General features: G+C 36.5%; 1 protein-coding gene across 1 annotated transcript in view; it reads left to right on the forward strand.

Annotated features, from left to right (window-relative positions):
* The window catches only part of antxr1c (ANTXR cell adhesion molecule 1c), an 86601-nt gene that overhangs the window by 43337 nt on the left and 27287 nt on the right, over window positions 1–15977 (forward strand). The window contains exons 10-12 of the mRNA XM_030163461.1: window positions 1457–1555; window positions 4627–4696; window positions 10226–10304. Coding sequence (XP_030019321.1) covers window positions 1457–1555; window positions 4627–4696; window positions 10226–10304 — 248 coding nt within the window. The remainder of the gene's footprint in view (window positions 1–1456; window positions 1556–4626; window positions 4697–10225; window positions 10305–15977) is intronic.

Raw genomic sequence — 15977 nt, forward strand, 5'->3', positions numbered from 1 at the left:
CTGAGGGCAAAGACAAATATGACACAACACTGTTTTATGGACCAGTAAGCTAACGGCTAACAGCTAAATACCTTGGATGTAGAGTAAGAACTAGACCCCCTGTGGTCCCTGTGGTGTCTGTCAAACCTACAACTGCAAAATGTTCAGGAATTACAGAAACAATGATTAGATCATCAAAAGTCATCAGAAACAATGGTTATGCAATCCAGTATTAACTCCTGTGTGTATCATGTGACTAAAACAGACAGAAAAGAAAACATGGAATGCCTAAAAACACTGTTTTTGTCAGTACAATGCCACAGATATTGATGGAAGAACTGAAGTGATTTTGGTTATTTTCAAAAAAAACATGGAAAATGGATAGATATCAGCTCTGAAATTAACCTACTATGAACTATTTTTGTTGTTATCATTATATTTGTCCAAACAAATGTACCTTTAGTTTATTTATTTATTTATTTATTTTATTTGTTTGCACATAATAAAAACAGCAATGGAAAAAAACAACATTCAAACAAGTAACAAAATTGTGCAGGAGAGGTTAGAAGCCAAAAAAGAAGGCTTATATGAATACCTCCCCCGAAATGAACAATACACAAAAAAAAAAGAATTAAAAAATACAATATATTTATATAATATAATACAATATAATACAATACAATACAATATAAACTAAAATAAAAACAATAAAAATGTAATCCAGATGACAAATCATCAAATACAAATCAAGTGATATACAGCCTTACATTTTTTCATGTATTAAAGTCCTTTTCAGATGCTTTTTAAATAATGATAAAGTTGATGTTGACTGAAGTTCAGGTCGTAGATTATTCCACAGATTTGGTCCACGATATTTCAGAGAATACTGACAGACTGAAGTTCGGCAGTGCGCAAGATCAAATTTTCTTGAATATCGTGTCGAAAAGTTGTGAATAACAGAAGACAACATAAAGAAATTCTGAAAAACTTTAGGAAGAATATGAGTTAAGTGAACATATTTGTACATGAAGACACAGGTCTGGTAAACGCAGGAGCAGATGAGTGGAGTCTGTGGAGTCAGAAAAGCTGATCATTCTTAAACATTTCTTTTGAGTTAGGAGAATCTTATTGAGAGACATGTATGTGGGACAGGTTGCCGCCCAAACAGTATACAGTAGTTGTACCAGGCATTATAATGAACTAGAAATGGAAGAAAACAAGGGTGGTCTAATCAATTTTTCCGTAACTACAGGAGTCAGGAATTCATCTACTAAAGTTATTATGTTTTGTCAGTGCATAATCTATACATACACTATACACCTTGCAAAATTCAAGACTGAGGCTTATATTCAGTTATTTATCACTTAGTTATTACGTTTTTCCAAATTGGATCATATCAATATTAAATGCAGCCATCTACATGTGTGTTTATAATGCAAAAATATAAATGTGTGTGTTTTTGTGTGTGTGTACCCAGAGTCTTTCCAAGTGGTGGTGAGAGGGAACGGTTTCCTCCATGCCAGGAACATCAACCAAGTGCTCTGCAGCTTCAAAATCAATGACACTATCACAATCAGTAAGTAAATGTAAAAGTAAATCGCTTCTCAGCCTTGTGTTTCTGTTCTTATCAGTTTAATCCTTTCATGCATGAATTATTATAACCTTTGTCGAGATCTTTTCTTGAGTGTTTTTATTCCTCATTAGGCATGAAAAAACATTGCAACTGAGTTTGTTTCTTTTTCATGGATTTACAAAAATGTCCACTCGGCTACACCATGCATTTTATTCTTAAAGCAAAGAAACATGTATTTAAAACCCAATATCAGAAAGTCATATGAAAACAATGAAATTAACTTTTTTATGCTGCTAACCAGATGTTTTCTCTCATTTTAACATTCTAATACTAGTTGTGATTCACTTGATTGATTGATTTGATTGATTAATGTATTTATTTTGAATATGAGTGTCAAAACAGAAGAAAATAAATAACCAAAACACGTAAACATAAGACATAAGACATATAAAACGTATTCAAAAAGGAGTGAGAAGAAGCTTAACTTATAAACTCTGAGCCCTTCTTCTTAAATAACACTGGGTTACAAAAAAATGTTTTTTGCAAGTTGTCTAGGTTTTTTCAACTGAATTCGGACCTTTTTGCACCGCTAAATCCAAAAATGACATCTGTTTTTCCTCAATCAGGTCAGGTTTTTTTGCTAATTTGATTTTGAAAAATTTGATCTTCTCACAAAATTTATTTCATTTTTGTGACTTTATCAGTTGATTTTTTTTATATAGTTCTCACCCAAAATAGGTTTTAAGAGAAAAAAAATCATTTTCTAACAGGATTCCTGTTAGGTACAATGGTGTATTCACCGCAGATGTAGCAGAATACGTCAGGCTTATTTTTGCAAGATCTTCTAGTCGAAGCCATTTCATTCACCTGTAATATTAAAAAAAACATTAATTAGAAATTGGCAAAAGTAAAATCTTCAGAACTCGTTTATTGCAAGAAATATGAAAGAATTTTGTATCATATGATGTGAAAATACCCATAAATGTAAGCAAAAATGTTAAAAAGCCAATATGTAGCATAGTTCAGAAAGTTGACCTGATTGAGCAAAATTAATGTGATTTTTGGATTCAGCACACCAAAAGTATCCTAAATCAGCTCAAAAAACTTAAACAATAAATTTGTTGTTGACCAGTGTAATTAACAGTAATAATCTTCCTAGTTCATGGAGATAATATGCAAAAAAAACCAAACAACAAACATTAAAAAAAAAAAAAAAAGTTAATTACAATCTAACAATTAACAATTGATTTAAACTCAAACATATCACTGCAGATCAGATTTATAAAGAACAGGAAAGTTACAGTAATGGTATGAACTGCAGGGTATTGGATGGTGCATAAGTGTCCACTGTGTCGGCTGATTATGCAACTGAAACAACAAAACCCATGAACATACAAGAGAACAGCTGTAGAATAGATGTCCACTGGAGTGAACACTATGCATGAAAGGGTTAATATCTGATATGTCCCTTATTCGAGGACCATATATTAAATTGATTTTTGGAACAGGGAGATAGAATAGGGGCTTGCTCGGTCCACTCCACACATCAGCGTGGTATTGCAGTCCCTCCAGGAACGGTGCGGTTCTTCCTCAGGTCTCTGTGGTGCAGTTAGGTTAGCGTGTTCAGCTGTTAACTGAAAGGTTGGTGGTTCGAGCCCACCCAGGAATGACTGCTTCATTTATCTGGAATTTCCCCTTGTGGGATTAATAAAGGCATTTCTTATCTGAGGACTTTAAAGAATCTTTTGTATTGTTCTGTTTATGTTCATTGTTGGAAAGTGTTGTCAGTTTGCATAAATTATTCCTTGAAAAGTGAATCCTCACAATTTCATTTCATTTAATTTTGCTATAGAAAGTAAAGGACTTAAAAGTATAGTAAATAGTCTGGTCCTATGTTTTCTTGCTAAGAGTTAGATGAGAAGATAAACACAACACTTTTTGGTTAAGATAAGATAAGATAAGATAAGATAAAATATGGTTGATCCCACTGTGGGGAAATTGCAGTAGTTACAACAGCAAAAAGTGCAGAAAGACAGACGAAAACATTCAAGAATAAAACATGAAATATAAAAGAGACTGCTATTTTATATTACTGGTTCTGTACATATGTACATATTATTTACATATTTACCACATCAAAGTGGCTTTTGACACAGTACTGTGGCATGAAATATCGGTTTGTCTATTACCACAGAGCTATATCGTTATATCATGTCTAGACTGGTAACTTACATCCCGAAAAAGTACAAAGGCAGTTCATATAGCGAATAGGTCACACTGAGACACAGCAGACATTTAGTTCACTCTGTAATGTATTGGACCGCAATGTGAAAGACTTGGGTTCAATTCCTGGTCAGAGTAGGGGTTTTTTTTTTTTTTTCTTCTCCCTAAAGACAGGTAGGTAAATCCAACAGTGACATAAATCAGCCACTGGGACAACATTCAGAGTGCAGAATTCAGACCACAGCACTCAGTACACTGAACTGACACAGAACTGAAGTCACACGGCACACTGCCACATCTAACATGTAGCTCCGCCCACCTTCTCCAGCCTCCAGAGCAAAGAACACCATAAAACAACATATACAGTATTTACAACAATAATTCCTACTCTGTACTATATACTATCACCAATTTGTCATTTCTTCCATCAGTTGCCACAGTACTGTGGTAGAAAAACACACAAAAGAATGAACTGAAGTATACACCATATATGACCTCAGTACTGTGGCAACAAGAAGAGAATGAGTAAAAAAACAAAAAAAAAAACAAGAAGCTAATGAGTTCATGTAACAGTATCCCTGATTGGCTCTAGTACAAATACTAACATTTAATTGGTCTGTGGTAATAGACACACTGATGTTTTGTGCCACAGTACTGTGGCAGTAGCTGTTGCCTTACAATATAGTTGCACACACTTTACTTAAGAGATAAAGTACAGTAAGTATGTAAGTATACTGTACAAATACTATGATGATTTACCTCCATGTCTTTACTGTATTCTGTGTGTACTGCTTAGTTTTTATGCTCATGAGGAGAGATGAAATGTCTGAAATGTTTTATTTGACTTGTAGATGAAAAACCAGCCAGTGTAGAAAACACGTTCTTACTGTGTCCAGCTCCTGTCATCGATGAAGTTGGAAAGTAAGTATGTCCTTTCATTCTTTTATTCTGGCCCTATAGGTCCTCTTCTCACTCTCCCTTCAAAGGAAACCTCTTATATTTCACACCAAGCATCCTTGAGCATAGATCACGTTTTATTCGCCTCAGACCCAAAGAGAAACACATGTATACATGCACGTGAGTATTTGCAGAGTCTATAGGAAGCCGGCCATACATTAGCTCTTTTTATGATCCCTATCGCAGCCCACATTCCTCTTTTCTTTATCCCAGGCCAGCTTAACAAAATATAAGGGGCTCTGTTGCTGTGCCAGCACATGCAGTGGTAAAGCCTTCATGCATTTGTCCTGCTTCTGTCCTGATTTAGAACAGAGCAGAGAAAACAACTGCAGACATGTTTTTCACGCACACAGAGTTGGTACATCAGGCGTAGGATTGTGCAAACCTAGTGTCACTGTGGTTTTACATTCTGAAGACAAAAAATGTCAGATGGCTTTATTTTCATGGGGCACTTTGTTTCAGAGTTGTAAGGAAAACAATGATGAGCGATGCACTGTATACCGTATATTCAAATATTCTTCCAATGACTGCATGTACTGAAATGTGTCAAGACTGACTGTAGATAAACTCATAGATAACTGTCACTTCTTTTATTTCTCACTGTATGGTGTGATAATAACTGTCTCTCAGCTGTTTATTTAATTTTTTTTAGTCGGTATTTTTAGATTATATATTATTATGGTTATATTTTACATTAACAATAGGCTGTACCTTGCTCTAGTCAGTTCAGGACACTCTGACACACTGAAGGAATAGGGTTAAGTGTGAAAACTAAGACAACTGAGGTCGGCTTATATAAATATTCATCACACGATGGTCACAAAAGTTGTTGTTTTTTTTTGTCTTTTTTTGTGTGTGTAATCCTAGCAGCCAGAAGTGCTCTTCCCCATCTGGCCATATTCTCTTTTTAGAGCCTGACCATATTCCAACATCAACAATCCACAAACCTCTCTAACCCAACTCTTTATGGGAAGTACAGTACAACAGGACAGAAGAAAGGTTTGTGGTGATGAGAGACAAAAAGGTTCAAGGAGAAGGTCTGTCAAGCAATATTAAAGTTTCATGCTATTTGTATCCGTGATAGCATACATGATTTAAACCCATAAAGACCCGAACAGTCACTGGTGACAGAAACCATCTACTGATCTAAAATATTTAAGAATTTCTGATCCACTAATTCTATCAATACATGTAAATAACTGGTGTAAATTGCAGTTATTCATCTTTTTCATGGTCATCAGATACGACCCATTTGGACGTTCAGAGGCTCCGTAGTTACCATGGAAACACATCTTCTACAACATTGATTCACCAGTAAAACCCGTGGAGTTGGATCAATGACATTAGACAGACACACTTGGATTCTGTTCACTTAATGATAGATTTTACAAAAAAAGGTCACATTTTCGTCAGTTACCTCTGTCTTTGAGATAATACCCCCCAACTTCAGTCTGAGATTTTATGAACATCTACATGAGCAGTGAATTAAATAAAGGAAAATACTTGATTTATACTTAAAAAATGCTAAACACAGAGCATGATATTAGAAAAAATGATGATAAATCAGTTAAGAAAGGTTAAAAAAAAAAAAAAGAAAAATCCATTTGGGAACTGCCACAAAAGTAGCACTGGGGCTTTATGGGTTAATTCCTGGTGTTAACTCTCCCGTAGCTGCTGTGAATCAAATTTATAGGTAATATTTGCTTGGCAGTGGTGTGGAAAAAAGGGAAGGAAGATTTAAACAATCTGGATCAACCATTCAGGCTATGAAGCTTTAATCAGTGCCTTGTCAGAGCAGTCGTAAAACTGAGGGTACGTCGTGTACCCCGGCCTAACTTAAACTTCTAATTAAGTCAGTTTCTGTCTCATTTTCTTGCCTTAAACCCTTGAACTTTCCATCCATTTATGCATCAACACTAAACCTCCCTGCTCTCCTATGTCCTACTTATCTTTTTCCTTAGCCCTTTCCCTTTTGCTCCACCTTTAACTCCTTTTCGGTGCCACGGTGGCTCTGTTCACCAACTGCTTTGCTTTGCTGGTTGTTTTCCAGCCCTCCCACCTTCCCTGTCTGGCATTTCTTTTTTTTCCCCTCCCTGTATCTGCCTTTTATTTGTCTCTGTTGCACAGAAACCCCTTCTTTCATCCCCCCTGTCAGTCTTCAGCTCTCTCCATGTCCACTTTGAGGTTGATCAAAGCCATGTAACAGCGAGGCCCAGGCTTTCAAGTGTGTGGCCATGTGTGCATGTATGCAGCCTGATTCTGGAAAAACCTTTGAGAGAGGTTCGACTTAAACAGAATAATGAAGTGGGCTTTTGACTGATTAGCAGCTCTTTAAATGAATGTTAAAACAAGTTTTTCAGCTGAGCATTATTTTAATTGCAACAAACTGATACTAAACCAGTCACTGCTAAACCAGCGAAATTTACCCAGCTGGAAAGATCTAGTCGTGACATCATGTCGTCTATGTTTTGGCAGTTGTACACAGGAAAGGGAGAAGTAAAAAGGAATGTAGGCTGCATCACGTTGATTTTTCCTTCAGACTGTGGTAGACTGTGGCAGGAAAAGTGTAGTCCCTCTCCTGCTCAAGTGGATGTACATGTTAGTTGTCAAACTGTACATGGACACACGTCTGTCTTTCATTTCTTTGCTTAATGAGTGTCTAACAATGTAATCTATAACTGGCATTTCCTGTCCTGCTTTTCTGTTCCCGTCCACACAAATTCACTCTGTTCAGTTTTTCCAGTCTCATTCCTCTCTTTTTCTTCTGTACCTTTGCTCTTTCTTTTTGAAATCTTTAAGAGAAAAAACCTGGTAGAGATCGAAGAGCTGCCAATTGACCCTAGATACCAACAAGGACTGTGGCTTCAGGATGAAACCAGAGCTAAAGGTTAAAGTGGAATATCATAGACAGTCACTACATCTTGGCTCATGTATACTTTTGCATTTCTCTCTGAAAATACTAAGATCTTTTTTTTTTTTTTTTTTTTTTTGCTTAAGTCTCTAATAAGTGTTTTGGTTTGTTTGGCTCTTCTGTCAAATATTGCTCTGTTAATTAGATTTTATGGCTAAAAAAAAGACAGGTTTGTTTCAGTGCTGCATCAGTCCTCTTTATTAAATAAAGTATTATTTTATTATTCTTATTATCTTATTTCTTCAACTGTAGTTAGGGTAAAGAGTTACTTTAGCAAGACCATCAATTGATTTTGTCACTCATTTTATCATTAAATCTATCATTAGTTCACTGCTTGTCCTCCCCAGCACTGCCCTTTTGTCCAAATATGGTCACTTCTGGCTGCAAAGGGCCAAGACAGCAGCAGTCAAAATGGCAGCTCCTGGCTTTAAACTGTAGTACAGAAATCAATGACAGATATCATGGTGGCATCTCCTTCTTATATACAGCAGTGTTTGACTAGATGGCGTAAAATGTCATGATGTCATTTCCTGGAAAGGATTAAAGTTCAATCTTCAAGTATTGTTTTCCTGAACACATTTTCAGGTGAGAATTTTATTGTTTACACTTCACTTTGATTCATCAGGTGAGAGCCACCTTGAAAATTTGCTACAAGATGTTCCACTATAGGTTGGTTTGGTGTCCCACATGACAACATGATGATAGCATTGACCAATCTGTGATCTGCATGATTCTACTAATAACCATGGATGCAGTGTTTCCAACTCCTCAGCAGTAAAAGTATCTATTATCGGTCTTGAAAGTCACTAGAAGTTGCTAAATTATGTCATCACCTGATTTGCATAATTGTAATTGGAACGAACAATATAGGACAGAGGAATAACGCTGTGTTAGAGCCAAAAAGTGAGAATAAAAACAGCCTGAATATGTTTAGAACTACAAATGAACTATACTTTGTCAATTCTAGTTTTGTTTTTTTTTTTAATGTTCCAATTCCAACCATCCTCCTTTATCTGGGCTTGGGAACTGACTAAAGTGACCCAAAAGAGACACTCTAGAGGAGTTACTTAATTTGTTTTGTTTAGTTTTTCTCTTCATTTTCTTCAGTTTGTATTTGTTTTTAACCTTACAGTAAAACTTAGGAACAAGTCCCAGTAAAAACATGAGCATTTTCAATTTTCTGTCTACATGAACAATCTAAATGGATTTGTTTTTAGACAAAGACCGATACGTTGAACTTTATGGTATCAGATTCATAACAACACTTGATACCATCCATTAGGTCATTTCAAAATAGATGCATCAACTCTTTCCTCTGTTCCTTCTTCATCTATTTCGAGGCCCTAATGTCCAGCTGTTTGTTGTTAGACAGGAACTTCACCCACAAACCAAGCTTTTCTCTTTCCTCCCTCCTTTCCTAAAGTGAGTCAGAGCACAGACAGGTTTATCGGTCAAAAGACTATTTTCCATCTGCCAGACTCCATTTACATCCACCTGGTCCCCTACCAAATATGAGGGGGGGGGGGGGTTAAAGAGTATGCCTTTCATCCACATGTTTTCAACAGAACAAGAACGGTCTCTAAGTAGGTCACTGGAGGTCACTGGAATTCTTAGAATTCGTTTTCCCTGCTCGAAGGAGGATTGGATTCAGACCATCAAGAATGTCTTGGCATCTCAAACACCTAAGGAGACTCAGGCCTCCTAGGAAGAGTCTTGGCATTGATTAAGGCTTGGACTGGTGTGCATGCAAGACGGTGTTTTGACAGATTTTAACCCGTGTTTAAAGGCAGAGCTGAGAGTAGGATTGTTTTTTGTTTTGCGTTAATTTGGACTGTCGAGCGGACAAGTTGAAGAGATTATTCTTTTTCTGTGTAACCCTGTTAGTTTGGTGTCACATGTTGGAAAAATTGACAACTTGGCCACAACCATAAAAATGCAAACTAAATTAGCAGGTTGTGTGTTTTTCCCATTTCCAGTTTGTTCAAATTAATCTATCCCACCTTCGCCTTCACTCCACATCTGCTGCTCAGTAGGTCACACCATCACCATAGTTTGTTTTCTCTGGTTTTTAGTTACACATTTGTTACTTTTGAATTCTGTTCATTTTGGACCAAATTGCTCAATTCCGAGTTCATAAATGTCACACAAGTCCCATGTAGTGACTTTTTTTTCTTGAATTTTGCGATCATGTTCCTTTGCAGTGTTTAGCATTTTGGCACCAGGCAGAAAAACATCACATGAAATTTCCTCTGACTTTATATAATTTTAAAGGAAACAACTAAATATTAATATCAGTCGTCACTACGTTCTTCAACATGAGAGTCCGGTTTCTTCAGACCACAGTCCCTTGTGTTTTGCGGTTGTTTCCTGTTGGTTCTCATTACATTTTCTCTCCTAATGATCCATGTCATTATTCTCCTGTTTGAAGTCTGACACTGCTCAGAGAAGATGAAATGACATCATTCTACTCAAACAAACCCAGTTTATTAAGAGTAAATACTTCGTACTAAATAAACCACTCCAGATGACTTGGGAATATTATATCCCCAAATTAATTATATATGTTTTTCCCTTTTTTTCAGGGTGATTTATCTGCAAGTAAGCATGAATGATGGACTGTCTTTTATCAGCAGCAACGTGCACATCACCACAACAGAGTGTGTAAGTGGATGCGTCTGATATATACTACTTTAGACCAGCAAAATTATCAGTTCTTCTGTAGAAAATGCCTTTAGTATCTTTGCATGTTTTCTATTAGTACGATGCCTCAATATCACTGTAATTTTCCAGTTTGGGATAAATAAAGTCTATCTATCTATCTATCTATCTATTACAGTGCTTTCTGGCTAGAAAATGATAATTCTCTAGTTTTTCCCACATGTACGCATCAGCTGTATGTAAATAGTGGACAAAACCACTGTCCTGTCACCCACTGGTTTGTGGATTGCTGTTATGAAGCCTTGATTTTGACTTTTTAATTATTTTTAATAATTTTTTTGATTTTTTTTTTTTTTTTTTAGTCCGTATAGAGGGTATGCACATGACATCACCGCTAGTGGAAGTCACCATGGTTACGCCCACTGAGTGGCAGAAAGAGGGAGATGAGCAGTGGCTTTGACTTGAATATTGTGAATACTTTAGAACAATCTAAAAAATGGGGCAGAGCTGTTGTGCCATTGATTGCACAAATAGGTTTAAAAAGCACTCAGAGCTATCGTTTTAGCGGCGACCTAAAGCCAAAGACAGAAGAAGCAGATGGATCACTGCAACTCGTAGAAATAACTGGAATCCAGACAACGAAACCTGGATTTGTGGTTGCCATTTCGTGTCAGGTAACGTTAATTTATGCTGTATTCTTGTGTAAAATCATACCTTAAATTACATATCGTTTTGGCTAACGTTACTTCTTAGTAAAGCTCTTAATGTTAGCATCTGTCATTTAGTTATAATTTCATAACTGAAACGTTTGTGTCTTCAGTTGTGTGATTGTGAACCTTGTGCTCTACATAATTTGTAAACGAGCTTAAACTGAGGCTAACCTAGTTTTCCAAATAAGGGGCTACTCTAGCACACAGCTGTTGGATCTGTGTTGGATCCAGTATTTGATGTGAACTCTCCTTAAATCTCCACAGTACCAGTAGATCATCCACTCACTTGGGTCAGTACTAAGGGTTCAACTCCAGTAAATCAGTAGTGAACTGTGAGCACTACTGCTGGGCCTTTACTGCGGAAATCACCACCAACAAAATCCGTCTGCACTGACACAAAACCTCCAAAACAATAGTATGTTGAATTGAAAGCACTCACCAGCTGGAATCCTCTAATGAACCAGGACCAGGATGGAAACAACTCTTTGTCTTTTGGATGCTTTCAGCCTTTGCATTGGGGATTTTCCCGGCGTTGAAATCAGGTTCATATAAATGTCAGGATACGTGATTTCTGTCCACATATCAAAGTTCGTAGACCAGTTGTTGTTTGGTAGCTTGTATGGATCCATGTCCAGTCCAGTTGTCTTTAATTTCATGTTATATTCCACATTTTCCCGGTCTCGCTGTAGTTACTCCTATGCTCCGCCATGTTGAGCCGGTTTGTTTTTGCCACTCAGTCTGACTGAGAGGGGCGTGGCCCAGGGGGGAGTGACGTATGTGCATTCCCTCTATACTGATGGGAGGATGGAGCTGTGCAGAAGCAAGGGGTGAAACCTGCTAAGCTAATGCTAACTTATGGAAAACAACAACCACAATCAGTCATGACTACCAAGTCATTGTAGCTCCTTAATATTGATACATGGGTGGATTCAGTTTAAGTGTGTGTGTGTGTGTGTGTGTGTGTGTGTGTGTGTGTGTGTGTGTGTGTGTGTGTGTGCGTGCGTGCGTGCGTGTGTGTGTGTTGGGGTGGGGGCGTATGAACGTACTGTAACAACTGGAGGTATAGGGGCGTATTTCATAAGTATCGTAACAACCACAACAGGTATGAAAGCAATAGTAAAACTTAACTTTGAACGTCTGACTCCCGGCTTCTATACTTCTCTTCTATTGCAGAGCTTACACAAAATTATCACAACTTCTAATCTATATCCACTGGACCCCCTGGAAATGCTGGGCCCCATGAATTTGTCATTGTAGTGGCTTTACCTTTAGCCACTACTACGGTGTGGAAGGGTTCAACCTGTTGTATTTTCGACGCGTGCATAAATGAATGTCCGGTTGGGTTTGTTTGTTTTCTTTGGATATGCCAATCCATTTATTCAGCAATATTAAGTCCAAGAGTTCATTATAAGTCACAATTGTCTTTCCATATTCTTTCTACAAATAAACAAAATAGGCTCTTAAACACAAAAGAAAACACTGAAAACGCCGACCAACTCAATCTACTTGTCTCACAGTTTCACGGTCTGAAAATTGATTTGGGGGCGGTCCTCACACACCCCGCCCACCTCCCACAGCAGGTATATGTAAGTCTGACACACCCATACCAACACCCAGGATGAGTTACACCTGTGGCGATCGTCACAGCCACACCCTCGAAACAATAATTAACCCATTCATGCATAAATGATTAGAACCTTAGTCCAGATTTTTTTCCTGAGTATTTTTATTCCTCTTTAGGCATGAAAAACAGTGCAATTGATTTTTTTTTCTTGGACCTATTTTTCATGAAGGCAGATTTGTTTCTTTATTGCTCTAACCATAAAAAATATTTTCAATCCCAAAAAAATTTGCAATAAAAAGACCCTTTTCAATCTAAGGAAAAAAAGGGTTGAATGCAAAAAAAAAAATATATATATATATATATATATATATATATATTTCAGATCCAAAAAATTGCATTTGAACACCTTTTTTCTTTGATTGAAAAGGTTTTTTTTGTTTTGTTTTTTTATTTTTGAGTGGAAATATTTGTTTTTGGTTTGTACTTGTAGCATAGTAAATATACTGTGATTCATTCCACTACTAGAAAACAAAGTCAAATAAAGCAAGTTTGGGTGATTTAACTGGTAAAATATTCAATAAAATAATCAAAAATATAATTAAAAATAACAAAATAAGACGAATGCAAAAAAATATTTAAGATCCAAAAACTGCATTTGAACTCTTGTTTTTGAAGGCTTTTTTCTGGAAGTGTTTTTTTTTGTTTGGTTTTTTTTTGGTTTTTGGTTAAAGCAATAAAGAAACAAATCTACCTTCATAATTTTTCATGGAGCTCCAAAAATGTCCATTCCGCTGGAAAACATGTGTTTAATTTTTGAAGCAAAGAATGCAATATCAGAAAGTGATAAACTGTGTGAAAACTATCAAATCAAAACATTTTTAACGCAGCTAATCTGATGTGTTCTCACATTTTATCATATTCCCAATTTTTATTAGCATTGGATTTACACTCAAACATGTTAGTGCAGATCAGGTTTATCAGGAACAGCAAAGTTACAGTAATGGTATGAATGCCAATATATTATTATGGGATGGCGTATCAATGTCCACTGTGTTGGCTGATATGGAACTAAAACCACAAAATCCATGAATATACAAGAGAACAGCTGGAGAAGAACCGTCCACTGTAGTGAGCACTATGCATGAAAGGGTTAAATTAAGGTCAAAATAAAAAAGAGGAATAAACAAACAAAAATGTATTTTGGCTCCAACAGTCATGCCCCCCCCACCCCCACCCCCTTTACAGCCATGTTTTGGGATTACGTTGTTGATTTCTGTACTTTAACATGAGCATCTATGAGCACTGACCCATCTTTAGAGCCATCCTCAAGGTTCAAGATTCAAGAAGTTTATTGTCATATACTCAGCAGAACTGAGCAATGAAATTCGTACTTTGTGAGTTCCCTTCACACAACTAACGTAATCAATTAAACCAGGGTTTCTCAACCTTTTTTGAACCACGCCCCTCTAACTGGCCCCCTTGTATGGCCGGAAAAAATAAACGTAATTCCAAAAGTAACGTGACAGACCTGTATGTGGAGGATGTGGTGGGTTATGTAGCTCTGTAGATAAAGCTGTGAGACAGTGAAAGGGGGGAGTATGTGCCAAGTGATTTATACTGTTGTGATGTACAACAGTAGTCACTAACGCAATCCCACACATGGCAATGTCACTCATGACCCCCCCCTCCCCACCCGAACCTCTGAATGAAACTAAACTAAAATGAAATAAGGAAATAAACTGTACAATTAAAACAATTTAAACTAAACTACAGGGTGTCCCATAAGTCTCCATACATAGGAGACATAATACATTCCATACATATATGGTTCTAACATGTATTTCTTTATATTTCTTCTTTATAGTTCTTCAGCAGTGGAGGACACGCATTGAAATGTGTTCCAGACAAAATGGCAGTCATATAGAGCATATTATATAAATAAAAATGGTTTATGTCAAGAAACGTTTATTTTTCCTATGTATGGAGACTTATGGGACACCCTGTAGAATGAAATTAAATAAAGGAAACACACTGTACACTAAGCAAGGAAAAAAAGGTAAAATAAAGCAAGTACTTTGTGCAAACAGTATGTGTATCAAGATGCAAAAAAAATAAAGACTGATTGTGCAAGATACGAAATACTGTCATAGTAGTAAGACATTTGGTACAGATATTATTACTGCAGCATGCAGCTATTAAGGGAAGTGCGGTCTTGGAAATTCTGCATTGGATTCATTTTTCAGCCCTGGAAGCTGCTTATTGGGCGTACGTAGTAAAATAAATTTCTGATCTATTTAAGAAGTGACATTTTTTCTCTCATTTTTTAGTTAAAACATTTAGACCAGAGGTGTCAAACTCATTTTAGTTCAGGGTCCACATTCAGCTAAATCTGATCTGAAGTAGGCCGAACCAGTAAAATATAATATCATAATATATAAATAATATCAACTCCAAAGTTTTCTCTGTTTTAGACTGAAAAAAGTAAATTTACATTATGAAAAGGTTTACATCTACAAACTATCCTTTCAAAAGATGTGAATAACACAAACAAACTGAAAAAATAAGTGTAATTTAAACAATATTCTGCCTCAGTTTATCATTTACACATGTACATTATAACTTACAGATCACAGTCTACAATCACATAAAACATTTAATAACAGGTAGAATATTGTTTGCATCGAAAAAACAAAACTCTTAAGGCATTTCAGGTTGTTCATATTTGTTCAGGTTATTCACATTTTTTCCAAAATTATACTTTGTTTTAGTGTAAATACATGAAAATATTTACATTTACAAAGAGAAAAAATTGGAGTTGTCCTTATTTATATGTTATTGTGATAGTATTTTACTGGTCCTGCCCACGAGATTGAATTGGTCTGAATGCGGAACCTGAACTAAAAGGATTATTAATGTCTTAGTGTAATTTTTGCATTTCACAAATTCATCCCAAGGGCCGGACTGGACCCTTTGGCGGGCCAGATTTGGCCCCCGGGCCGCATGTTTGACACCTGTGATTTAGACCATTTCAATTTATCAATGACCATCACCACTGAATTGAAACAGTAATATATTTAAATGAAATGAATTAGTCCATCAATTGCATGCAGTGTTTACTTAGTGTTACTTTTCTTATCTTTCTATCTTCTTTTCCTCTGCATCATTCATCCATTATCCACTTTCCCTCGAAGTCTGTTGTTTTGTTCTTCTAGTTTCCTTACTCCTTTCATCTTCTTTCATCTTCCCTTTCTCAGTTTCTGCAGCCAAACCACAGGGGTTTTGTAGCAGTTATCTACCCAAAATCCTCCTCTGAACCCCCAGGGCAGCAGGAGACAAAAGGTTAAAGTAGCAGGTTCATGACCGTGGAGCTGCTGGTGCAATGACGGAACCGGCATGAATGAG

Source organism: Sphaeramia orbicularis, chromosome 19 (genome assembly GCF_902148855.1).
Source record: "Sphaeramia orbicularis chromosome 19, fSphaOr1.1, whole genome shotgun sequence".
Classification (NCBI taxonomy): Eukaryota; Metazoa; Chordata; class Actinopteri; order Kurtiformes; family Apogonidae; genus Sphaeramia; species Sphaeramia orbicularis.